This window comes from Hesperophylax consimilis, chromosome 19, assembly GCF_061612785.1.
Source record: "Hesperophylax consimilis isolate HC1 chromosome 19, BYU_Hcon_1.0, whole genome shotgun sequence".
NCBI lineage: Eukaryota > Metazoa > Arthropoda > Insecta > Trichoptera > Limnephilidae > Hesperophylax > Hesperophylax consimilis.
Window position 1 is genome coordinate 290,191 of NC_142854.1, and position 26,257 is coordinate 316,447.

Here is a 26,257-nt window from a genome sequence, read left to right on the forward strand (position 1 = left end):
TATAACAAGTTTGTCGTTAACTCTTAAAAGTTTTTCATTTAAAATGTTATTTTTTAATATAATATCTATACATTTGTTGCCGAAACGTTAATTATATGAAATTTCCTCAATATAAAAAAATCGCAAAGTGCTCTGAAAATTATTTAAAACACGTTTTGTATTGTTATTTAATATGTTTTAGGTATGAAAAAATTCAGTGTATCTTTAAATGCAACTAAAGCAATATTAGGGTATATTCAAATATTAGGGTGCTCCCTCTAACATTCGTATTTTCATATCTCCCTTTCAAACCTTTTTTGAACGCTTACTACGGGACGAGCTTACACCTAGAACTTTTTGCAAATCTCCACATTTCTTACACAATCCATACATCGCTGTCATTCATTAAAGTTTTCCTTTTCTTCAGCTTAGCTTCTTTGGACAGTTAGATAGTTCGTATACACAAACAACATATCAAATGAAATAAAATCATTTGTAAACAAAATTGTAATTAAAAAAAAAATACAAAATTGAATGAAATATTTTATTAAATTCACAAATCTTAAAATAATTACAATAAAGATAATGGTCAAATATTGTTAAGTTCCTTTCATATTTACAAGATTTATAAAGAACTAAATTATTTAGTTTTCATTAAACCATATTCACCACACTGAAAATAATATACTATGTTCTTTATTGAATGGATAAAAAGCAGCATGCTGTACGTGCATGATACTGTGTGACAAATTACTTAAAATTATAAAAACGATGCAATCATGTAAGGAAGTGTGATTTTAAAGGACCTATACTGCTGCGGAGAGCCTCGAAGAAGACCATGTGTTTTAGTTACCATTGGACATTGTCGACATATGTCAACGACTGAGAATGGCTCTTTAAGTTCCTGTTTAGCAGAAATTCAAATGTAACATTGCCATCAAAAAATCATTCAGCGCTATTTTGTTTTTTTTGACATTTGAAAGATTAATGACGAAATTGTAATAAGCTGACAAATTCAACAACATGATAGTTATTATTTCAGCTTTATGTTAAGAACAAGCATATATTCTTTATGGACAGCATTTAATGGGAAAAAACAAAATGGCGCTGAATGGTCACTGTCGCACTGTGAATTTGTGCAAAACAAGCATACGTGCCCAAGCCAACCTGCGAGACTAAAACACGCAACAGTCAATATGCTTATAACATCCGTTTGTATAAAAATATCCACCAATTTCCTTTGTCAAATAGTTAAGAACTTGCGTTTGAGAGTTTCACTGCAAATTAAATTAAGGGACATATTAATTTAATATAAGTAGATTTAGAAATGATTCAGTCCTCCTCGTAGTCTTCGTCTTCGGAGACGTATTTCTTGGCGGCCTTCTTCCTGCGGCCCGGAGTGCCCTTGCCGCGCCCTTTCAGCTTTATCTTCATCTTCACGGAGCGACTCGACTCGCCGTCCGACTCTTCCTCTTCTTCCTCACTGGCCTCGTTGGAGGGCTCGGCCAAGACGCGCGCACGAGCCACCTCGAACACGCCGCGCAGCGCCACGCTGTCCTCGTATATCAGGGACGCCTCCTCATTGTACGTCTGCGCGTTCTGGCACAGCTGGTTGAAGTCCTTTTCCAGGTCATTCATGTCTGCGTACTACATACAACAGACAACACGCCTTTACATATCTCTCAGAGCTTTTTTTTTTTTATATTAACTCCACACAGGAGGCCCTGAAGAAAATAATTTCCCTCAGGCCCTATGTCATCTTTGGGGATGCTGTGTAGAAGGTCTTTTTGTGGGGAGGAAGGAGTGAACATGGGTCTTAAAAAGTCCCATGTTGTAGGAGGGAGGAAACACAGAGGCCGGCAGTTCATTCCACAGCCGAGCTGTTGAACTTAAGAACGAATCGTAGAAGCGACCCGTTCTCATGTGACAAATGTCAACCGTGTACAAATGTTGGGCGCGCGTTTGGCGTGTATCCCGACTACGCACCGGTGCCGAAGGGATCAATGACGCTAGTTCCTCAGAGCATCTTCCATTTTAATACCGATAGAACTAGGACAGCATACCTACCTGACGCCTGTGCTCTAAAGATTGCAGTCCGTTTGTTAAGATTGGGGAATCTATCAAACGGACCGCCCGTTTTTGCACAGAGTCAAGGGTTTTTTTCAGGTATTTAGGGGCTCCGGACCAGAGATGGCTGCCAAATACGACAGTAGGGCGCACTTGCGATTTGTACAGGGTCAGCAGTTGTGTACTATTAAAGTATCTGCGGGCCCTGTACAGTACGCCCAGCTTCTGAGAGGCCAGCTTTACTCTGGCTTCGATGGAGCCCCCGTACCTGAGCTGGTCACTTATAGTTACACCAAGCATATCAATGGAAGGCCTGTTCGGAAGATTGCTTCCGTTGAAGGAGACTAGATTATCATTTAGATCCCTTTTAGACGTAATCAGACAGGATTGGGTCTTTGAAACATTAAATTCGACGAGATTATTTTTACCCCAGGAGGAAATACTCTCGAGATAACGGTCCATTCTCTGCTTCAAAGCCCTCCGAGCCGTTGGAGTTTGTGTGCCCTTTGGGGGCTTGTCAAACAAAAAGCTATCATGAACTGTACTGTCATCCGCGTAACAATGTATCGGTGCACATGTCAAAAGGTCATTGATGTGCAACAAAAACAAAGTCGGAGACAGAACCGATCCCTGTGGGACGCCAGCATTTATAGAGTGTGAGGATGAGGTGAAACCGTCAGCAACTGCCTGAATCGACCTATCCCTTAAAAAGTCAGCAATCCACGTACACAGGGATGCGGGAAGTCCGTAAGAAGGCAATTTGTTGACAAGTCCTCGGTGCCAGACCCGGTCAAAGGCCTATTGGTTATTGCCTATTTACCTAAAGGTCTAGTGCGACCGTTTGGTTCTCACCGTGACGTTCCAGGCACCGCCCCCAAACATGCGTCACATACGCGAGAAGATCACCGCACGAGCGGTTCCGCCGGAATCCGTTGGTCGTTGATAATTTTGTTCTTCTCGAGGTATGTGAGCAGTTTGTCGTTGATCACACGTTCCATCACTTTGGACAGAACTGATGTGATCGCTATGGGGCGGTAGTTGGCCGGGTTGGAGCGGTCACCTTTCTTGGGAATAGGGTGAATGACCGCTTTTTTCCAACCAGAGGGCACAGTGCCACACTTCAGGGACATTTTGAAGAGCTTTGTCAAAACTGGAACTATTTCCGCAGCACACCTCTGCAATACCAGGGCAGGTATTCCATCAGGTCCACTAGCTTTGTTAACATCGAGCCCCCGTATGACGTGGAGTACATCCCGATGCCGGATCCTCAGCTTTTTCATATAGAAGCCGCAGTGAGGAACCGACGGCGGAACAGCACCTCCGTCATCGAGGGTCGAGTTTTCCGCAAACATTTTCCCTAATAAGTTAGCCTTTTCGGTGGCGGTGTTTGCTAGTGAGCCGTCAGGTCTGGTAAGAGGTGGCAAACTGGGTTTGCAAAAATTTCGACCTATTGAGCCCGCAAGCGACCAGAATGCTCTGCTGCCATGCGGGCAGGCAGCCAGCTTTTTGCTGATCTGCAGGTTGTGTTCGAATTTTGACCTATTAATGATTCTCTTGCATTCCTTTGCCGATTTGTTGTATGCTGATCTGCTTTCGGGCGTTCGAGATGTGTTGTAGGCTCGGTAAGCCGCGTTTTTTCGTCGAACTGCTTCGGAGCATTGTCGACTGAACCACGGCTTTGAGCCCACACCAGTTTCTTTAGTAGTCGATTGTATGAAGCCATCCATCGCCGATTTGATGACTTCACCAATCTCCTGGGCACATCTTGAAGGGTCCGAAGTCCGAAAACAAACAGCTGACCACGGAAAAGCGTTGAAATGGGCCCGCATACCGAACCAATCTGCTGACCTATAGTGCCACACTTTTCTCCTCAGCCTCTCATTGGTTGGTCTGAGGCTAACGGGGATTGATGTCGTCACTAGGCAGTGGTCAGATGATCCCAGAGGCGCTGTGACGTCAATCTTATAACCGTGTGGCACAGTAGTTAAGAATAGGTCTAACAGATTGTAACGGTGAGTCTGGACATCAGGAACCCTTGTAGACTCCTGAACCAGTTGCTCTAATCCGTAGCAAATGGCAAAGGATTCCGCCTGTCGGCCAGCCGAGTCCGTTGGGCCAGAGAACTTCAACCATGGTTCGTTATGAACATTGAAGTCCCCCAGAACAATAAACTCGGCCGAAGGGTAGCGGGGCAAGAGATCATCAATAGTATCTCTCAAATGTTTGAAGAACTCGGAAGTGTCTGATTCGCTATGGTTCGGTGAGTGGTATAAACATGCGTAGAATCTTGCCGTACTGGCAAGATTGACGCGCACCCACATTACGTCGAATCTGGAGTTTTCCAGACTCAATAGTCGTATACAGTTGACGTCAGCTCGACTATAGAGGCAGACTCCTCCTTTGAGTCGGAACTTGCTTGCAAGGGTAAAGCCCGGGCAGTCCAGATAGGAGGAGTCTGGCGGCTCGGCTATCTGAGTTTCGGATAGGAAAAGAAGGTTGGGACAAAAGATAGTGATGAACAGTTATGTATTATAACAGCTATGAATTAATAACATAATAACAGCCTTCTATTATTATTAACAGCTTGTGACCACATCCACAAATCCCTCTTCTGTTGTATAAACAATGTCCTATTAACTAATTAATGGTTGTTAACTGTCAGTTTCTATTTTATAGTTTACTTTACTACCTAGTAAGGTTTTTACATACCTGATTGTTTATCAATTGTATAAAACTTAAAGTATATTAATTACTAAGGATGTAAATAACCTTTCCGTCATCGATGCGCGTCATGATCTTCTTGATGTCCATGGGCCGCTTGATGACATCGTAATAGTCCGGCAGCTCCCGGCGAGAGGGCAGCTTCATGAAGGGCTCCGACAGGGGCCGCCCGTCGTTCCTGGAAGCACCCCTTCGTACATTCTAACAACATTCTGTCCTGCTGTGTCTAACTAAACATTACTGCAACAATTACAATTGGTGCTCTTTAAATTATATGTTTCATCAAATAGAAGTGGATAGATCAACCAAAAATAATTATTTCACAGTTTTTGTTGCCAATTTTACTTAAAACACATTTTAAAATGGGTGGGCTACGCCACTACTGTACTGACCGCGTTACATACAGGGTGTATCAACACGTACCCCAAGGATTCTAACGACCACTTCCTAAGTGTATTTAGAAATGTAAATGTCACTACGGATCACATAATACGCGGTCTGCTTTGTCTATATGATGTGACCCGCTAGGCTGTACTTGGTTGCGACGTATGATGGGAAAATATTTTTTACGTTAAATTATACCATCGGGACAGTTTTTACATGAAATATGCACAGGAATCATTGGTTAAAATCCTCTAGATACATATGCTGATTTATGACTAAAAATATTGGAGAATATGTCGCCGGGACCTTATCTTGAAATTTATTTAATTGGACATTATTATTTATTTATCTTTATCCAATTCTAGGCGGCTTATTGCGGCTCACGACTGCTAACATTGGAAATACAAATGAACTGATATGTATTATTATCATTTTTAATTTATTTTCAATGCCGCTACAGCTGTCACAATACTTAATTACTTAATCAAACAATTAATAACGTACTGATATTACATTCAAAGGTCATGGTAACACATAGTTATGTATAAAGTGAATGAATTGAGATATCGTGGAGCTATACTCACGGGTCCTGGTACTCCACCACCTGCTTCAGCACTCTCCGCATCTGGCGTTTGAGCTGGCGCGCGTCCGGGCCGACAGGGGGCGCGGGCGTGCCGGGACTGGAGCCGGACCCCGTGCCGCGCCGCGCCTTCTTGCTCGTCCCGCCGCTCGTGGAGCACGACGCCATCACGCTGTCATCGTCCGACTCGTCCTGCCTTCTACAACAGAGCTCAAGTCATCATAAAGGAACTAAACACTTGGAACAAACTTCCACAACATGTCATCCATTCTACCGTGTAATATAAACCTATTTAATGCTCCATTGGATTCTAATTTGGAGAAAGGAAAGGATTAACTTCGAAACAACTCAATTATTTTAGAATTCCTTACGAAATCGGATACGAGAGCATCAGCAGATTGAGATGAGTGCTGCGTGCTCATTAAATAATTATAACGCAGTAAGCAGGTATTATACAGTACCTCCTCTTGCGTCCCTTGCGCTTCTTCTTGATGGATCCCGTGCTACCGGCATCGTCGTCTTCGTCCTGTTCGTCCTCCCCAAACTCCTCATCGATGGCCTTCAGCCATTCCTTCTCCGTCAGCGAGTCTGTGTAGTCCACCTCCTTGCGCTGCCTCGAGCCCCGCCCCAGCAGGCTCTCGTCCTCCTCGTAGGTCCACTTTTGGACTTGCTGCGAGAGACACGTGGGATTATAGATCTGTAGAGCTATCTACTAAATATTCTTCAATAGTACAACAGGTACATACCGCCTCGTCCACCTTGACCAGCCAGTCGGGCAGCTCGCACTCCTGGATGAGACGCGTCTTGGTCTCCGTGGCCTTGCGCTCTGTGTCCATCTGCCGGAACTGCTCCGTCTCTTCCTCAGAGCGCGAGATCATCAGGTTGATCATCTCATCGTCGGGCACCTCGTTCTCTTCCTGCAAGGTGAGATACATCACATAATTACATAGCTTACGACAGTGGGTACTGTGTATATGTTATACTGTTACATCAGGGTTGACTACTGACCTCCTCTTCATCTCCGTCCTGATGCAGGATGCTGTGCAGGAACTGCTGGCGCTCCGTGCCCGTGGACTTCTGGTCGAACATGCCGGCCTGGATGACCTTCTCATCCATGTTGAGTTTGTAGCGCGCGGCCGCCAGGATGCGCTCCTCCACGGAGTTTACGGTCATGAGGCGCAGCACGCGAACCTCGTTGCGCTGGCCAATACGATGCGCGCGGTCCTGCGCCTGCAGGTCCTGGTGCGGGTTCCAATCCGAGTCGAAGATGACCACGGTGTCGGCGCTCTGCAGGTTGAGGCCGAGCCCTCCGGCGCGAGTTGACAGCAAGAAGATGAAGTATTCGGACTTGGGATCGTTGAACTTCTTCAGCAGGTCTCCGCGGTCCTCGGCCTTGGTCATACCGTCCAGCCGTAAATACAGGAAGTGCCGCCAGCCCAGGTAGTCCTCGATGATGGTCATACATTGCGTCATCTGGCAGAAGAGCAGCACGCGATGGCCCGAGGCCTTGAGCTTGGGCAGGATGCGATCCAGCATCTCGAACTTTCCCGAGGCGCGGTAGAGGTCCGGGCCCTGCACCACACCGCTGGTGCCGATGTGGTCGCAGTACTTCTCTTCGATGTGCTGGAACATGAAGGGGTGGTTGCAGAGCTTGCGCAGCTGCACGATGGTGTTCATGAGCGCCTTGGAGCCGCCCTTGCCCTTGGAGCCGCGCTCCGAGCCGTCCGTCAGCAGCACGCCCTTGCTCTGCATGTGCTTGTAGAGGACGCGCTGCAGGCCCGACATGTCGCACTTGACGATGTACTCCACCTTGTCGGGCAGCTGCGACTCCACCTCCTTCTTGAGGCGGCGCAGCAGGAAGGGCCGCAGCACCTTATGCAAGCGCCGGATGATGAGGATCGTCTCTTCCTCGTTGAGCTCCACCTTCTCTCCCGTGGTGGCGAAGGGCGCGTTGAACCACTGCTCGAAAGTGGACACGCTCTTGAAGATGGACGGCAGCAGGAAGTTGAGCAACGCCCACAGCTCGGGCAGCTTGTTCTGCAGCGGCGTGCCCGTCAACAGCAGGCGGTGCGGCGCGATGTAGTGCGTGTTGAGCACCTGCGTCAGCTTGCAGTGGTGGTTCTTCATGCGGTGGCCCTCGTCGATGATCATGTACTTCCACTGGATCTTGGCCAGCACACCCTTGTCCTTGATGACATACTCGTAGGTGGTGAGCAGCACGTTGAACTTGGTCACGCGCATCTGGTTCTGCAGCAGGCGGCGGCCCTGCGGCGAGCCCTTGTAGGACACCACCACCACGGAGGGAGCCCACTTCTCAAACTCCATCACCCAGTTGGACAGAGTGCTGTAACAACAGTGTACTTAGCAAGCATAGTATGAAAGTATAGCATTACAGTTGCTGAATTACTACAGTTAGGAATAGTAACCTGAGCGGGACGATGATGAGGAAGGGGCCATTATTCCTCTTCTTCTCCATGAGTGTGGTGATGAGCGCGATGGTCTGGATGGTCTTGCCCAGACCCATCTCGTCTGCCAGAATCCCGTTGAGGTTGTTGTTGTACAGCGACACCATCCACTCCAGCCCCTGCAACACGCCACTTTACTTTACCCGACGAAGGTTAACAAACAAACAACCAACACAACCAACCGTAAATTCGTAAGCTCCTACCTTGACTTGGTATTCCTTGAGCTTTCCGTTGACCATGATGGATGCTTGCTCCGATACTATCTCGTGCACCGTGTGGGCAATACTGGGGGAAGGAACAACAATCAGTTATCATACATCAGTTATCACGCTGGACATATGCACATATAATATTAGGCGGCACTTACCTGTAGTAAGTCTGCTCCTCGGTCTTGTACTCGTCGTCCTCCACTTTCACCTTCTTCATGGAGTCTTTGCTCTTCTCCTCCTCTGACTTGGTCCGCTTTTTCCCTGTGCACACACACACACCATCACAATTACTACTATTTCACATCGGGGTTTGCATAGCATATAGGCACAAAAGCACTGCCTACCTACCTTACTTTTGAAAAGTGATGTAAGAAAAACTAGGTTAAATAGGCTACACTTTTAATGACTCTATATCACTTTTTAAAGGTGTGTTTAGTTATCATTTTGATGAAATATCATTGACTCTATTTATTTATTTAAAATTCGGGAATATGCGGGGATGTGGGAGTACCTTCATGGGCCTGATCCTCGTCGGGACTGTCTTCATCTTCCTCGGAGTCGGAGAGCACCTCCCAGCCCGGCCTGCTCTCCAGCCACTGCTTGACCTGCGACAGAAGCGGCGCGTCCTCCCCCTTCAGAATCTCTCCCGTCTTGGGGTCGGTGACGGTGACTCTGGAGTCGGACGTCTGCGAGCTGTCGTCGCCCGCATCCAGCTCCCCTCCCTCCAGCACCTTGCGCTTCCTCGTTTTCTGCAAAACCATAAACCATCTGCATTGGCAATATCCAATCTATAATTACAATGAAGGGTTCTTAAAACAATCATATTATATTAACATTTGAATACATATCATCGATATTTCGCTTCTTTAGTGCACATTCAGAGTACGCATGCGAGGTAGTGCGTGTGGATGGGGGTTTTTTTTATTTTTAAATCGCTTATTTCAATTACAAAAACAGTAAATTGCGAGCCGTGATTTCACAGCAAAAATAAGTTCAACAAGAATACGTAGGATTGTAATCATTTTTTCCCTGTTTTTTAACACGCAATTTTAGTACATATTATGAAAAAAAGCCCAGCACCACAGACATAGGAATTAATAGACGAGAAGATAATGGCGAGGGGTAAAATCAACTGTTGAAGAACGAAGGGAGTAAGGCTGACTGTGATTCGTCAATAAATCAATCTGACAGTAAATAGGCATCTCGCATTATAATATCACCATTTACTTCTTAAAAGTAAAATCTGCTTTTGAATGAATAGACATTTTTACATGGGAGCGCAAATTACTCGCCACGTTATGAACAAATTTGCGAAGTCCAAATTCGGAAAAAAAATTCGGTTCTATTTTCAGAGTCGAATATTTCGTTTAAGTATTTAGTTAAGACACTTTTATAAATGTTTATAATTTACTTCCCAGCAACCAACCAGCTTTGGTTTCGCGTCCAGACGTTTCTCGATGTGATAGTATATGTTTCTAAAACTGATCTATATTATACGATGTGAATATGCTTAAAATAAAGTAAAATAATGCTTATATATGGAATGTAATACGACAATTGGGTTTATTCTCTTTTTCAAATCTATTTTTACAAGTTTTCATAGTACAAGTCAACATTTTGCCATGTTATTTCGTAAAATGAACCGATGATACCTCGACCATAGTTCGCACAAGAATGATGACGTCACGTTTTCAAATTTCACTTGAGGCCATACGCGAGCAAAGCCGGCTCCAATGGAACCGGTATGGGGAGTGGGGATAATACGCTTTTAATCACTTAGGGCAGGTCTACTAATATTCATATGTCTATGCCCAGCACGCAAACGGTCAAATCATAGAGAAAATATTTATAGTAAAACAAAAAATCTATATAAAATCAGAAAAAAGAACGTAGGAAGTCAGGAAGAAAAAATCTTTTCCTCCTAAATATTAGTTTTTTAACGACTTTGGTAATATGTTGTAAATTTAAGTACATTGTATTTGAAGGTTCTTTGTATGTATTTAGATATCTGGAAAGAACAAGTCCATCGTTAGCTGTAAGGGCCAGTTGTTTCGCAGAATTTGATCAAATTTCAAAGTTAATTTTAAAGTTCTGTGAAGCAACTGGCCCATGATAATACAATAACAGAACTTCTGTGAAACATTTTCATTGCCTTGTTTTATGAGCATGTTCCATTATTTTGTTATATGTATTCAGTTTGAGATGTGCGCTGACTCAGAATCATGTCTTTGTTTACATTCTTCATGAATGGAAAGAAAGAAAAGAAGAATTGCACTTACCCTCTTTCTCTTCTCTTCCTCCACTTGCTTCTTCTTCTGCTCGAACTTGTGCTGCTTCACCATCTCCGTCAGGTTGCTGATGTACTCGTCCGTCTGCGTGAGCAGGAAGGCGAGGCGCTTGTCTTTCTTTTGGTCGATCAGCTTCCTGTAGCCCTCCTCGTCCTCGGCCATCAGGCGCCGCATCCTCTCCTTCTCCTTGCGCTCCTGCTCCTTCTTCTCCTCACGCTCTGCGTTGGCGTGGTAGTTCATCACGGCCTTGTTGAGGCGGCCCAGCTTGGCCACGTTGTTGCGGTGGTGCTCCTTGAAATCCTTGGCTGTAACGACAGTTCAGTTATATAAACCTCCCCACTTGACATCGACACGCGTACCAGACAGGACTTTACGCACCGTGTTGGAGCACACTCTGCAGGAACTCCTGGTGCTTCTGGCGCCGCTTGCGCTCTGCCTCTAGCTTCTGTTGCTTCTCCAGCTTCTCGGTGGCGCGCGCCTCGCGCAAGCCCTGGCGCTTGGTGCGCTTGTACGCCTTTATGTTCACCGCCGTCTCCAGCGTCGTGTCACGCCGCGTGGCCGCCACTATCTACAAACAATAATCGATATTATCAATATCAGGAATGAGTCTGTTTGACCTGGCAACAACTTGACTTGCTTGCCTTCAGTAAGAGTTTGAACTGGCTCGAGTCACTTTAAATAGATATAGCAATAAGGTTGGTCAGTACCTCTCCACGCAGCTGCCTCTGGAAATTAAGTACTCGCAGCGCCCTCAGCTCTATCTGCGCTTGCAGCCGCAGGTCCTCGGGCATGGTGGTGGGCAAGCTGCTCAGGATCTCCATGCGCTGAGCGATGCGCGCCGCCACCCTGTAACCACACAATACACTGTGACAACTACTGACAGCTATCTATATCTCTAGTAGGTTGATCTGTGGCGCCTACTAATGTTTTAAAAAGAAGAGGTTTTACAAAAGTATATAAACACTGTGCAATCAAAAACAAAAACAGGGGCATGAATGTATGGCATGCAGGGGCACAAGCAATGTAAATACTTTAATAGTTTCAGCCAACCTTAGAAGGAGAAGAAGAGGTGCTGAGAAGAGTAGTACCCGAAATGTCTGCGTACCTGTTTTCTCTCTCGTTCAGCACCTGGATAGGATCGATGCCCACGGGGCGGGGCAGCGTGGTGAGCTTGTTCTGCTTGGGCTGGGGCACCTGGGGCGCGCCGGGGGGCGGGCGGGGCGCCTGGGGCACCCCGGGGCTGGGCGGCGGGGGTGCTTGCCCGCCCCCCGGCGCCCCGCCCCGCGGACTAGGGGGGTAGCCCGCCACCGGACCCGGCGGCTGCAACATACACCTACTTTAGCAACTCACAATAGTAAACATTCGGGAGGCTTGTCCTACCAAAGCATGTGTGTATTCGTAAAAATACTATATATTTCTGGGTAAATCGAGATTTCGCAGCCGATTTCCGTTGCGGCCGGCTTTTTTAACTCAGATATACAAAATAAATTCGTAAAATTGCGATATATTTTCGCATAAATAGATATTTCAACCAACCCTTTAAATTCAGATATTTGGTGTAAATTCCTAAAACTACTGACTAAAACGAATTTTCTCAGCCCTTCAAACTCGGATATTCGAAATAAATTGGAAAAAATTTAACACTTCAGTGTAAATGGATTCAGATTTACAAAATAATAATACTAATTAGGACGATGTACAACCAAGTAAAAATATATTTTTCAGCGTTTTACTGCCACGCCTGTCTTTTAGATTCAGATTTACGAAATTTTATGATTTATTTTTGCTATAATCGAATTTTTTCGAATTACACAAATAAATTTTTGTGTGAGGACAAAAATATTACGAATTAAAAAATCATTTTGTATAATTAGCGGAGTTCTACTGTACTATGTAAAGGCCCTGGATGCATTATATTTGGGAGGTGAGAGGCCTAAAGCCCGTGCGTGCTAACAAACTATTCTCTAGGAATGGAAAGACCAACATAATTATGTTTTGTATTTATTTCTAAAGCCCGTGCGTGCTAACAAACAAATACTATAGATTGTATTCTCTAGGAATGGAAAGACCAACATAATTATGTTTTGTATTTGTTTCTAAAGCCCGTGCGTGTTAACAAACAAATACTATAGATTGTATTCTCTAGGAATGGAAAGACCAACATAATTATGTTTTGTATTTATTTCTAAAGCCCGTGCGTGCTAACAAACAAATACTATAGATTGTATTCTCTAGGAATGGAAAGACCAACATAATTATGTTTTGTATTTGTTTCTAAAGCCCGTGCGTGTTAACAAACAAATACTATAGATTGTATTCTCTAGGAATGGAAAGACCAACATAATTATGTTTTGTATTTGTTTCTAAAGCCCGTGCGTGTTAACAAACAAATACTATAGATTGTATTCTCTAGGAATGGAAAGACCAACATAATTATGTTTTGTATTTGTTTCTAAAGCCCGTGCGTGCTAACAAACAAATACTATAGATTGTATTCTCTAGGAATGGAAAGACCAACATAATTATGTTTTGTATTTGTTTCTAAAGCCCGTGCGTGTTAACAAACAAATACTATAGATTGTATTCTCTAGGAATGGAAAGACCAACATAATTATGTTTTGTATTTGTTTCTAAAGCCCGTGCGTGTTAACAAACAAATACTATAGATTGTATTCTCTAGGAATGGAAAGACCAACATAATTATGTTTTGTATTTGTTTCTAAAGCCCATGCGTGCTAACAAACAAATACTATAGATTGTATTCTCTAGGAGTGGAAAGACCAACATAATCATGTTTTGTATTTGTTTAGTATTTTTGCCGAATGTAATCGGGGAATCGCCACAAAATTGGCAATGGACAAATTGAATAATTCCTTATTATTCATAAAAATGTTGCATAAAATATATGCTTTATATTAGAAGCTATGTACAAATTATTACCTACTTACAAATTTTAAGATTTCAGAACAAATTTAGGTTTTTATTTATTAGATGGTCCCCATTCTACTGTTGTTGCCAATAAGAAGCAACAGTTTTTGGCGCTACTAACAGTTGACATTACATTACATTACCTAACCTAACCTGACCTGACCTGACCTGACCTGACCTGACCTGACCTGACCTGACCTGACCTGACCTGACCTGACCTGACCTGACCTGACCTAACCTAACCTAACCTAACCTAGAATTTTTAGAGTAAGAAGAACTGAACGATAATGCTTTAAGTTACAAACCCCATTGGAGGTATTACATAGTACAGTAGAACCTCGTTAATTCGAAATCCACCGGACATCAAAAATCAAATTTCGAATTAACGAATTCCCACGTAATTCGAAATTTTATGAAGAAAAAAAAAAAAAAAAACGCCGAAAATCGATTTTCTCGGCCGCCTCTTCAAATCCAGGTGGAATTTTAGTTGTAAATTCGTATTAATACCAATTATTTCTTTATTTTCGCGGCCGATTACCATAGCGGCGGGCCCTTTAAATTCAGATATTCGCAATAAATTCGTAGAAATGCTATATATTTATGCGAAAATCGAGATTTCGCTGCCGATTTCGGTCGCGGCCTACCCTTTAAATTGAGATATTCGTAAAAATACGATATATTTCCGCGTAAATCTAGATTTCGCGGTAATTTTCCGTCGCGGCCGGCCCTTTATTTCAAATATCCGCATTTAAATTGGTAAAAATACGACATATTTCCGCGTAAATTGAAATTTCGCGTCCGATTTCCGTCGCGGCGGGTCCTTTAAAATTCAGATATTCAAAATAAATTCGTAAAAATACGATATATTTACGCGTAAATCGAGATTTCGCGGCCGATTTCCGTCGCAGCGGGCTATTTAAATTCAAATATTCGAAATAAATTCGTTAATATACGATACATTTACGCGTAAATCGAAATTTCGCGGCCGAGTTTCGTCGCAGCCGACCCTTTAAATTCAGATATTTGGTGTAAACTCGTAAAACTACGACATGTTTCCGCGTAAAACGAATTTTCTCGGCCCTTCAAACTCGGATATTCGAAATAAATTTGAAAAAGTATGACATTCCAGTGTAAATCGATTCAGATTTACAAGATAATAATACTAATTAGGACGATGTATAACCACGTAAAAATACATTTTTCGGCGTTTTACCGCCACGGCTGACTTTTAGATTCAGATTTACGAAATATTATGATTTATTTTCGCAAAAATCAAATTTTTTCGAATTACACGAACAAATTTTCGTGCGCGGACAAAAATAAATTTCGAATTACGAATTAACGAATTTCGAATTAAAAAAATTTTTGTATGAAAAAATTTTTCTGCGGAAATTTTTTTGGCGAAAATTTCGAATTACGCGTTTTTTCGAATTATCGGGGTTCGAATTAACGGGGTTCTACTGTAGCTAGGCTATGATTTGTTTTAGGAATTTCCCACCCTAGTGGCCAGAGTACTTTTGGCCATTACTCCATACCGGCCGTAGCCGGTTTACCAATGTATTGTGTTATTGTACCTATCCACCCAGTACGTCGACTTGTACGTCGGTGGTTGTGTCCCATTAAAACTTTATTTAATTGTTTCTTTATAATTATTTCAAGGAACTCACTTACCTACAATACTTTCGATTAAAGATATTTACTTAAAATTACTATAATCTACGGTGCTTACTTCATAATACATAGTATGGTGTCTCAGTAGAGGTAAAGTTACAAATCTCTAGTAATATATCTAGGACTTGATCTCCAAGACCTCGCTAGGAGCGACAACATATCGCTGGTTCAAGGTTGTGCATCCGCTTTTATAGGCAGTACAGGTACAGGTAGGTTGGAGCCCACGCAGTTTGGTCTTGTTACAATGTGTAATAAGTGGTGTGGAGTTAGTTAGTTACCGGAGTAGCCAGGGGTGGAGTGGGATGCGTGGGGGGCGCCATCTGGCCCGCCACGGGCAGCGGGACGACGGGCTGCCCGCCCCCTCCGCGGCCCGATCCCTCCTGCGGGGACATCTTGCCTGGAGCTGTAACAAACACACAACAGATGTTATATTATAGTGTACACATTCCTAATGGCATTCTTTTTAAGGTAGATACTTATTTACACTTTATTTATCAATGGCCCAGTGGCAGTCTATAGCCTAGGCACATAGGAGCTATTTTCGAGAACGCTAACCCTCCACGGTCGATTGAAGGAATCGTCACTTTACATTCCAATTATGGAAAACCACCCAATTCAATACAGTTACAAAACACGGAGATCCTGTAAACAGTAGCGAGCGAGGACTCACGGTGCTGCTGGTGCGGGGGCGGAGTAGGGGGCGTGGGTGGCTGGGGGGGCGGCGCGTCGAGGGAGCGGCCCTTGCCCTGTGCCGCCAGCGCGGTCTGAGACGACAACGGCTGGTTGCGCGCCAGCTGCCGGTACGCCATTATCTGTGCCCTGCAACCAACACACAGACACATAAGTAAATACATCACAATGACTTCCTAAAAATATACTGCAATATTATTAAATTTAAAAAAATGGATTTTAGTTTAGCTTAAAATATTTGTATGGTAAGCGGGTTCCACTGCCATCTAGCGTCAAAATGAAAAGCTATTGCATATACCAACAATCGTATCCCCCGACTATATCCTTTCTTTCTCTTTGCCATACAGATAAAGGAGGTAAACACTATCATGTCTGACGTACGCTTAGTGTCGTACAAAATGTATTTTGAAGGGGGTTTCGGTCATGACCGCAGTGAATCTGCGACCTAACATTATTAAGTTATTGGAGGGAGATGACAAAAAATGTCGATGGAAAGTTTTTTAAAACAATAGCCATCCATTGATCTCAATGTAGCCATGTGAGTGGTTTATTTATGGTAGCGATCTTGAATATTAGTTTGCGAAATTATGTTTATTATTGTTGACGTAGTTTGCATGGATTCATTTAAAATGTCAAATTCTGTGGATATTGTATCGGAAGAAATGGCAAATAATTCATTGAATGGTGACAAACATTTTCAAGCGAAGTGTCAGTTACTTTATGTTGCAGAAGATAAAAATAAAAAGGTTAAAAACAATATTTTTGTGTTTTTTGGTTATAAAATGAACTTAGGGGTAATTTTGATTTCATTGTTTACTTTTTAACTCAACTGATAAACATTGGACTGAGATAGTCAGTGATTTAAAAATATGTTAACACATTGTTTGCGGGAGACGCTTAAAAGCGTCTTTTGCGTACTGTTGGTAGAGAGCGGGAGACGCTTAAAAGCGTTTTTCGTATTTGTACACTATTGGTAAAGCGCGGGAGACGCCAAAATGCGTTGTAGGTACACTTAGAGTAACAATATATTACGAGTAACGTAATAATGTTGGTTACTCTGTGAAGTAAAAAATTATGCGTCAGCTCTCGTGACACGTGTACTAGGTACCTGGCAATTCGTGGAATTGGGTCGGGTGGCCGGCCGACTGTGGTCATAAAACATGCACTTGAAATAAAATAACTGTAAGATAAATGTTTCGTTTTTTTTTAAATCTTTATATTTCTTCAGTGTTAAAGCGATATTGTTTCGTTCAAGACGTTCTCTATTTTCTTTTCTGTCTACATTCCGCTTTAAAAATTTTGTACAAAGTATTTGTGTGCTGTGCTCTAAAATTTATTTGTTACATAATAAAGGAATATTTTTTCATAAAAAATACCCTATAAAATGGACTACGGTAATGATAATCGATTACAATAAATATATGAAAGGCATTGACCTAGCAGACCAATATCTTTCGTATTATTCTATTTTACGAAAAACCACTAAATGGACAAAAAGGCTAGCGATGTATATAATAAATTGTGCATTATTCAACTCATTTGTTGTGTACAACTCCGTAAAAGAAAGGAAAATAAAATATAAACAATTTTTTAAGGAAATCGCAGAGCACTGGGTGGCTGATCAGATTTCGTCAGATAATAGTCAAGACCCGGAACCAACACCATCAACATCTGGTATCCGAAAAAAATCTTCAAAATCTGATCCTCCAGGAAGACTATCGATGGATATGCGAAAACATATATTGGAAAAGATTGAAGGCCCTGGTAAAAATAAGAATCTGCGAAAGCGATGTCGTGTGTGCGCGGTACACAAAATACTTAGCGAAACCCGGTACATGTGTAAATTCTATGATGTACCTTTACATGAAGGGAATTGTTTCCAACGATTTCATACTTTCAAACAATATTAGTGTTTAGTGGTGTGTATTTAAAAAAATATATATACTATGTTGAATGTGCATAAAATGACTAAATAGACAATACGACAAAAGTGCAGTTTTTTCAATTTTTTTTTAATTTAAACTTGTATATCGTAATTGTTTCTTCAAAAATATAAAAATTTGTGACCAGATCATAATAAAAAATTTCGAATAAGGTAAAATACTGAAAATTTTATTTAAATTTGATCAATAGTTCAGAAGTTATAGCTATTTTACATGAAACGGAATTTTGCGCGCGAACATGATAAAAATTGCCCGCTTTACGGCGTAGATTGATTAAAAAACCCCCCGCAAACATTGTGTTAATAGAAAACAGTTTTTTAAAGAAAAAAAAAAAAATTATTCATATGTGTAAATAATTAGATGAATAATCTTAAATTAAACAATTTTATAGTACCGGCTTCAGATTAGGTGAGTACCGGCAAATTAATTACATACGTTTTTGTAATATTAACAACGCATTAGCAATATGTATTAACATTTCAATTGATCTCCTACTTCTGGACTACTAGAGCCGCCTCTGACCGGCACAATCACCACACAGGTGGGTTAACATTGGTGTTTACCTGAGCTGCTGCAGCTGTAGGTTATTGAAGTTAGCGCTGGTGGGGCCCTGCTTGGTGGGGTCCTGCGTGGCGGAGCGCGCCCGCAGCGCCATCAGCTGCGCGTAGCGGGGGTCCTCCTGCAGCCCGCGCTCCTCCATGGAGTCGATGGCCCTCTGCAGCGCATTCAAGTTATCTTGCCCGCCCTGACCCTGGCCCTGGCCCAGTGCAGCTGGGGGGCCACCGCCCTGCCCCTGCATGGGGCCACCCTGGCCCTGCATGGGGCCGCCTTGCCCCTGGCCCTGCATGGGGCCGCCCTGTCCCTGTCCCTGCATGGGGCCGCCCTGCCCTTGCCCCTGCATGGGGCCGCCCTGCCCCTGTCCCTGCATGGGGCCGCCCTGCCCCTGTCCCTGCATCGGGCCACCCTGCCCTTGCATGGGGCCACCCTGCCCTTGCATGGGGCCTCCCTGTCCTTGCATGGGGCCTCCCTGTCCTTGCATGGGGCCACCCTGTCCTTGACCTGGAGGCCCTTGCCCTTGCATAGGGCCTTGTCCCTGCATCGGTGGCCCTTGACCCTGCATAGGTGGTCCCTGTCCTTGCATCATGATGCCCTGGCTTTGCATAGGGGAGCCATGACCCTGCATAGGTCCTTGTCCTTGCATTGTTGGGCCCTGTCCTTGCATGGGCCCTTGTCCTTGCCCCTGACCTTGCATCTGAGGGCCTTGACCTTGCATCGGAGGCCCTTGACCTTGCATAGGGGGTCCTTGCCCCTGCATCGGGGGTCCCTGCCCTTGCATAGGGCCCTGGCCTTGCATCGGGGGTCCTTGTCCTTGACCTTGCATCGGAGGCCCCTGTCCTTGGCCCTGCCCTTGCATAGGAGGACCTTGACCCTGCATCTGTTGGCCTTGCATGTTGGGTCCCTGCGGACCCTGGCCCTGCATGTTGGGTCCCTGGCCTTGTAGGTTAGGCCCCTGTCCTTGCATGGGAGGCCCCTGCCCCTGCATAGGAGGGCCCTGAGCATGCATCGGAGGGCCCTGGCCATGCATGGGGGGCCCTTGGCCATGGTTGGGCATGCCGGGGTGACCGTGGAGGGGCCCGTGACCGTGGCCCATGGGCCCCTGCGGGTGCCCCGGGTGGGGGCCCTGCGGGTGTCCCGGATGGGGCCCCTGAGGGTGTCCCGGGGGGCCTTGACCCTGCATCATGGGAGGTGGCCCACCCTGAAATCATAAAACGATTATAAGACATGAAATAATACCAAAGAATGAGAAAGTGACCTGATGAAAGATTGGCTGAAAGTAATATGTAACAGATGTTAGTCAACGTTAAGATTAGTACCCACACTCGTTCATGCTCGATGGTTTTACGCTTATTCGAACATGTCTTAACATGTGTACAGTCTCGCTCAATGCTTTTTTGCTTGATGCGAAAAAGATTCAAGGATCGTAATTCTTGCTGGATGTTCGATAGAAATTTACGATTTGACTGAGCATCTTGGTGGTATATCTATGGCGTCATGTGTCGAGCTGCTTGATCATGTGGACGCAAGGACGAGGCGGTCGGTGACTTTTTGTAGAAGGGATGCTGGACATCAAATGTTTATACTCATACTTAGTACGTACTTGATATCAAATATGCACATCTAGACGCTAGCCCACGAACAAGATACCGTCTAAATATATCTCCATAAATCCATTAAGCTCCATAACTCAATATTTCCAGTCTCCAGAATAAGTTTTTTTTCCGCAAATGGCCGAAACACAAAACTTTTTCGCATTATCATTTAGAACACGTTGCCGTATCCATCTTATTTTGGGTATTCATTTTTATCTATTTAAATTATGATTAAAAAGTAAATGGCTCAATAAGAATTCGAGTTCAGTATTCAAGCTCAAAACAAACTGTCAAAGCAGCACGCGCATACAATCCAATGGATTAGTAATAGAGTATACAATTCTGTGCATTATACATATGAGCATTAAAGACGGTTTTTGTACGTTGGATGCTGTCATTAATATCTTATAAAGTTGACGAAGATATTGGCTTGCGGGTCTCAGTGCGCATGCGTGGAAAGAACGTACGTTCTAGCATTCTTGGATACGGTCTACAGATCGCTTCCACACCACAGTGTGTTTTACAGTATTTTAGAATGTATGTTACTCGCCCGCACTGTTTGTATCATATCGTTCGTTGTGCATTCACAGAACGGGACGATAATATGCACGATGTCTTATAATAATAATATTTGTATGATTTTTTTCAGCGCCGTATTTGTAAAAAAAATTACATTAAGGACACTGTAGAAATATTTAAATTGCAGTATTGCTTGTTTACGGTTAGAAGTCCAAATCTAAAATGCAAGGGATTCGGAGCATCCACAGAATGTATGGACGGACCTCGCCTGGTACTTAGCGTTGTTGTTAGTTCTCGTTGTTGTTTGTGGATGCAACTGAGCAGATACATATAATAGAAAACTCAATAACTTTGTGATGGGAGATTTAACATTTCAAAAATGCTATGAATATTTCAGATGGTAGTAATAGTGTACAGTAAGTAATCTTCAAAAAATGAAAATAATCTTTCATGGGGTTAATGTCTAGAGCAGCTTTACCGTTAGGTTAACCAGCCGGGGTTAAGCAGCTATTCGGCAGGAGTAATAATGCAAAATAAAATTATCACAACATTTAATTTAATTTGATCAATAAAGACTTCTGTATTTTTTTGTATTTACATGTATTGTTTCCTTCAAAATCATTTTAAAGGTGGGGAGGGTAAAATCAGTTTCCCCGATAGGTTATAGGGGTAGCAAGACTGAAAAAGTTAGGAACCGCTGGTCAGCATCGGATCAGCACAGCCTCGCCTCATTTCACTAGCTTGTCCCCAGGCGAGGCGATGTCGTTACGATGTTGATTAGTGTGCGTTGGTTGCAGTAAGGAGTTTCATAAAAAAGAATTCTGAACGGCTCGAGCTGAGGCGATGCTATGCTGAGGTGCCGGGGTGAATTTACTGCTCCCTCTCACCGGAAATACAATATTTAATAAAGTACAGTACACAATCAGATTATCCGACAACTACTTTAATCCGCTGTTATCTTTATTATTTGAAAGGACAAAACGTAATTTGCCAGTTTTCGTACGTCAACGCAGTAGTCCGCCGCGTGCCTAAACTGGAGCGCCAAGCTTCCTACATTGACGGGTTGACTAATCTCACTCTGTTATTGTACCGCCATTTAGCTTCTTCTCGTAACTGACATGACACCTTGAGGCAGTTCGTACTCAGAGATACTTACAAGCTCCATTACATGTGTTCGGCGCTACCTGAATTATACTGAACTTGATCATTTTGTCAAGTGCAGCCGTGGAATTAATATAATGTCGAGTGAGTCTAGCGACCAAGACAATAATATTGTTCTTCTTTATGTTTAAGCATTAAAAACAAACAAAAAGATTTAGATAAAACAAAATAAGTTTTAATTTTAAGGCATTTGTCGCCGCCACGGAACTACATGAGAATGACGTCAAAAGTACTTTTCTTTCCAAACTAAATCCACGCATTATCCGCTAAATCCTTTCTTAAGTATTCCGGTAAATTATAGTTTTATAACATGGATATTTTCCACCTCCAGAACACATTTAACATTCAAATCATGTTTGAACAAGTAGCAAAACACGCAGATGTCAATGCAACTCGCGCAACGTGCTACCAGCACTGTCAGTAGCGTGCAACTGACATCAAACCCGTAGTCGTAAGCATGGCGCGTCATGCATGAACACTAGCAAAATACGTGACGCGTATCCTACACGCACAAAACTCGAGTCGCTTGTAAGCATCTCCGCGTACGAATGCCCTAAATTTAAACCAAAAATATCAATTTTACGAAAGATCGATAGCGGTGTTTGTTTCTCTTCAAAATGCCCGTCAATTTTTAGCATATTTAGTATGTACGCAGTATAATCTGTCGTTAATTGGACAGCCAGTTTTTGGAGTGGCGGATTAATGCGATTAAAGCCTGTGACAGACCACACTATAAGCGCGCTATATTTTCGTGGCTTGGCCTATTTCAGCATATCACTCGCCATACTTTACCGGGTACTTTGGCAGGTAGTGTATGGCGAGTGATATGCTGAACTAGGCCAAGCCATGACGCGTATAGCGTCATGTGTCGCCTACCTAATTCATATACTTTAGAAGGGCCACACTGCTGGGAGCTCCACGGTAATCCGTTACAGGTACATCTTTATTCAATACAATAGACCTGACTGTATGTGATTGGTTTTACCTGTCCCGGTGACAAGTGCCCCATTTGGTGCTGAGGATATCCGTGCGGAGGACCCTGACCTTGATGCGGGGGGCCCTGTCCGTGCGGGGGCCCCTGTCCTTGATGCAGGGGCCCTTGGCCTTGATGCGCAGGACCCTGTCCTGGGTGCGGAGGCCCCTGGCCTTGATGCGGAGGGCCTTGGTGCTGAGGTCCCTGGCCGTGCGGGGGGCCCTGGGGCATGCCCGGGTGTTGTGAGGGACCCTGGTGGCCCTGATGTCCCATCATCTGGTGCGGCGGGGGCCCGTTCATGTGCTGGCTGTAGGGGCTATGCGGTGATTGAGGGGGCGCCGGGCTCTGCGCAGGGGGCACCATGGGGCTCGGAGCCTGCGGCGGAGGCATCGGGCTGCTCTGGGGAGACGGACTGGCCATCGTTCACCGCACTTCACTCACAATTTGTATCAGTCAAACGGACGTCGGCTTGTGACAGTTCAGAGAAAAATGGCGTTCACTCCGCAATGGAAAACTATTCATCCGCACTTTATCACATTTTGCTAATAACACAATAGTATTGCGCACGTATTTAAGGTAATTAATGTCTGAGTACTTTTACACCTACATGTCGGTATTTTCAACAAAATGCGCTAAATGCCGCGACGCTTCGTAAACCGACACGACATTAGCGACATAACGACGATAATCGTCTTTCTCTATGCAGTATTGAGCCGCGTCCTCTATGGCGACTCTATGCTCTATCATAATAATAATTCACATCTAAATAGTGAATAGCCATAATATTATGAAATATTGCACAGTGTTGCCATCAGCAGACATCGCAAACGATGATGATACGGAAATCTGCTTTATCGATTGGCTTATTTATGAGTTCACTTCGCGCCCGACTGGCGCTCGACGTGCGCAGTACTTCGCGGGCTTTATGTCAAACGTCAAACATGGGTCAAACTGTCCAACGAAAAACATAGTTTCAGTTTTCTGACAGGATGAAGCCGAAAAACGTAGAAGTACATTTATTCGTTGGAAGTAAAGATGTTAGAGCGGAGGTTGCCTTTAGGCATGCACTCATAAACGCCCGCCGCGGATACGTTATGTTCATGTCCAAAACGCTGATGGGACCGATACCGGACACTTTGGATTCCTCCATTCGGAAAGATAAACAGATCTTACGCAGAATAACATTCGCATATCCTCTGAACTGGCGCCAAATCTTAAGCAAGTGTTGTTTATTACATACTTGGAGAAGGACCGCCCAAACTGTCATCGTGCACGGATTAGAAGCTTACTTTTATAACATGAATGCTGAAAGTCACGTTTCTAAACCGGCCCTTCTCTGTGCAGCCCTGCTCGATGCCGCCGGGGCATGTGCCCGGGTCACCGGAAACCTGTGCGTGCTCGCGGTGGACATTGATAGAGAATACTACGACCGACACGAATCTGTAGTTTCAACTCTGATCAATACATATTTCAATGAAAACGTTGAGATGCGTCCATAAACTCGAGCCAACGGTTGGTCGGTAATCCCCATCCATCAGGTTAATCTTACGGAAGTAGAACACGAACGCATCGTGCATCAAAGCTAATGGACGCCACCTAAATCCCTTTGATAACTAGTTGCACTGCTTTTTTACTTACAATTTACAGGGTAATTATTTCCCTAACCGCCGCACGCTTAGGCACAGATTATTTAGAGATTACGCTTTGTTTCAACGGTTACTGCAAAAAGGTTCTTAATTTGGGTTAATCAAGTAATTGATGCTTATTTAGATTGAAACGAAACTTTAGCGAGTGTCACTCTACACAAAATGGAAGCAAAGGGATGGTTGAATAAAAATGCAATTATCTTTTACCATCTATCCCGATGTAAATTGTTTCTTGCAGTATTTAAGTTGAAATGAAATGTAATATCCATAATCTGTACCTACTAACTGTGCGGTGGTTTATAGATGTGAAACCTCTGTAAATGTTATGATAAACATTCAAATGTCCAAAGGTAATTTAATATCCTTTTTGTAAAATATACTTATTGTTATAAATTAATTATCTTTGGTTATTTATTCTGATCACATTGTTTTATATAAACAGGTAACGTTATCTATTCTGCTAATAATTCAGCATATTTATGAAAAGTTATGTTTTACTATGGCTTGTAGAACTTGAGTTACCAATTTACCACCATTATGGTGAAACCAAGTTTACCCATGAAAGGGTAAAATTGTTTTTTCTTTTGTAAAATTATAGGCATTATTACTGAAGCGTGTTTTTGTTTTATTAATAAATTTAATAAATTACAATTTTTGTGGTTTTCTTAACTACCATACTAGGCTGATGCCTGTGTTATGGTAGTTGTACATGATTTAAATAATAATGTAAGTACTGGGAAAATAATATTTGTAGAAATGAATAACGAAACATAAGGAAAAATACATATATAAACCATAGTAAAAATTAAATTATGTAAAAAGAGATATTTAAAAAAAATAATAATATTAAATAGTAAGATTATGCCAATTATTTTATATAATGCAAAAAATTGAATGCCGGGAGCAGAGGTGGCTCAAGAAGTTTTTTTTTTATTTTTTATAGTGAATACCTCACAAGAGTCCCAACTGCTCCCGTCTGGAGCCAGTGAGACTATGGCATCCCCAATTGGGGGATGTTGTGAGGCTGAAGGTAAGTGGGGAAGGGAAAGAGGAAGGTGGGGAAGTACCTGGCTATTCAGATCTAGTCACTAAACACGGCTAAAGCCATTTGGAGCAACGTTTCAATTCTGAATGGTGGTCTTACACCAGGGCGATACTGGTAGTATCTTCCACTCTGGAACGTGCCGCAAATATACTATATATTATTTTAATTAATTAATTGTGAAATAACACAAATCAATCAAATAAAATTTGTTTGCGCACGCCGGGTTCGAACCCGCGACCTTCGGAATGGCAGTCCAATGCGTTACCACTGGACTATGCCGGCCGTCATGACCGTATCAGTGCAGAAGCGAAAGGTCACTTAAAAAAATATGTTTGTGACTTTTCTTTAATTAATATGCCAATGAATTTGTAGGTCATAGTAGATCTCATCAATTCAACTCAAATTATACTTTCATATTGCAAAACATTATTTATAATTTTCATTAATAAACACGTCACTTAGCATTTGGCAACTTCGTATGAGTAGTAATTAATTATTTACCTACTATGAATTCGGAAAACTGAGTTACCCTGTAATACTTATTTGGAAATCAGTACACAATACATTTTCCTGCCGAAAAAATGTGCAATATATTATATTTATTAAATCGCCTAAAAAAATATATAGTGAAAAATAAAGAAAAAATGTTTTAAATCAAGCTATTTTCTATAACCACCGAGAAATGGTCAGTGATAACTTACAAAATTATATTTATCTTTAATTCTCTAATTCGAAAAATATAATGATTTGTCACAAATTACAAAAATAGCTTAAGAATATTCCAAATTATCCTATTATTATTAATGATTTATTCAAAGTTTATTCATTTTTTAATTAA

The 26,257-nt window shown here is 42.9% G+C and overlaps 1 protein-coding gene across 4 annotated transcripts; it reads right to left on the reverse strand.

Moving 5' to 3' along the window:
• Positions 1-549: 549 nt before the first annotated feature.
• brm (ATP-dependent helicase brm) lies at positions 550-23,415 on the reverse strand. Of its 4 annotated transcripts, none has more exons than XM_089643529.1 (18): positions 22,741-23,415; positions 18,489-19,681; positions 15,963-16,111; positions 15,571-15,695; positions 11,799-12,013; positions 11,401-11,539; positions 11,072-11,261; positions 10,685-10,998; positions 8,917-9,154; positions 8,564-8,666; positions 8,400-8,481; positions 8,158-8,315; positions 6,740-8,075; positions 6,478-6,648; positions 6,193-6,401; positions 5,736-5,927; positions 4,816-4,945; positions 550-1,626 (listed from the first exon to the last, which is right to left on the reverse strand). In XM_089643529.1, the coding sequence occupies exons 1-18, from the start codon at positions 23,146-23,148 to the stop codon at positions 1,312-1,314; spliced, it is 5,667 nt and encodes a 1,888-aa protein (XP_089499655.1). In that variant the 5' UTR covers positions 23,149-23,415; the 3' UTR covers positions 550-1,311. The 4 variants fall into 4 exon arrangements, with proteins under 4 accessions (XP_089499655.1, XP_089499653.1, XP_089499654.1 ...); XM_089643527.1 differs by having other exon boundaries at positions 4,816-4,957; XM_089643528.1 differs by having other exon boundaries at positions 5,736-5,930.
• Between the last annotated feature and the right edge of the window lie 2,842 nt (positions 23,416-26,257).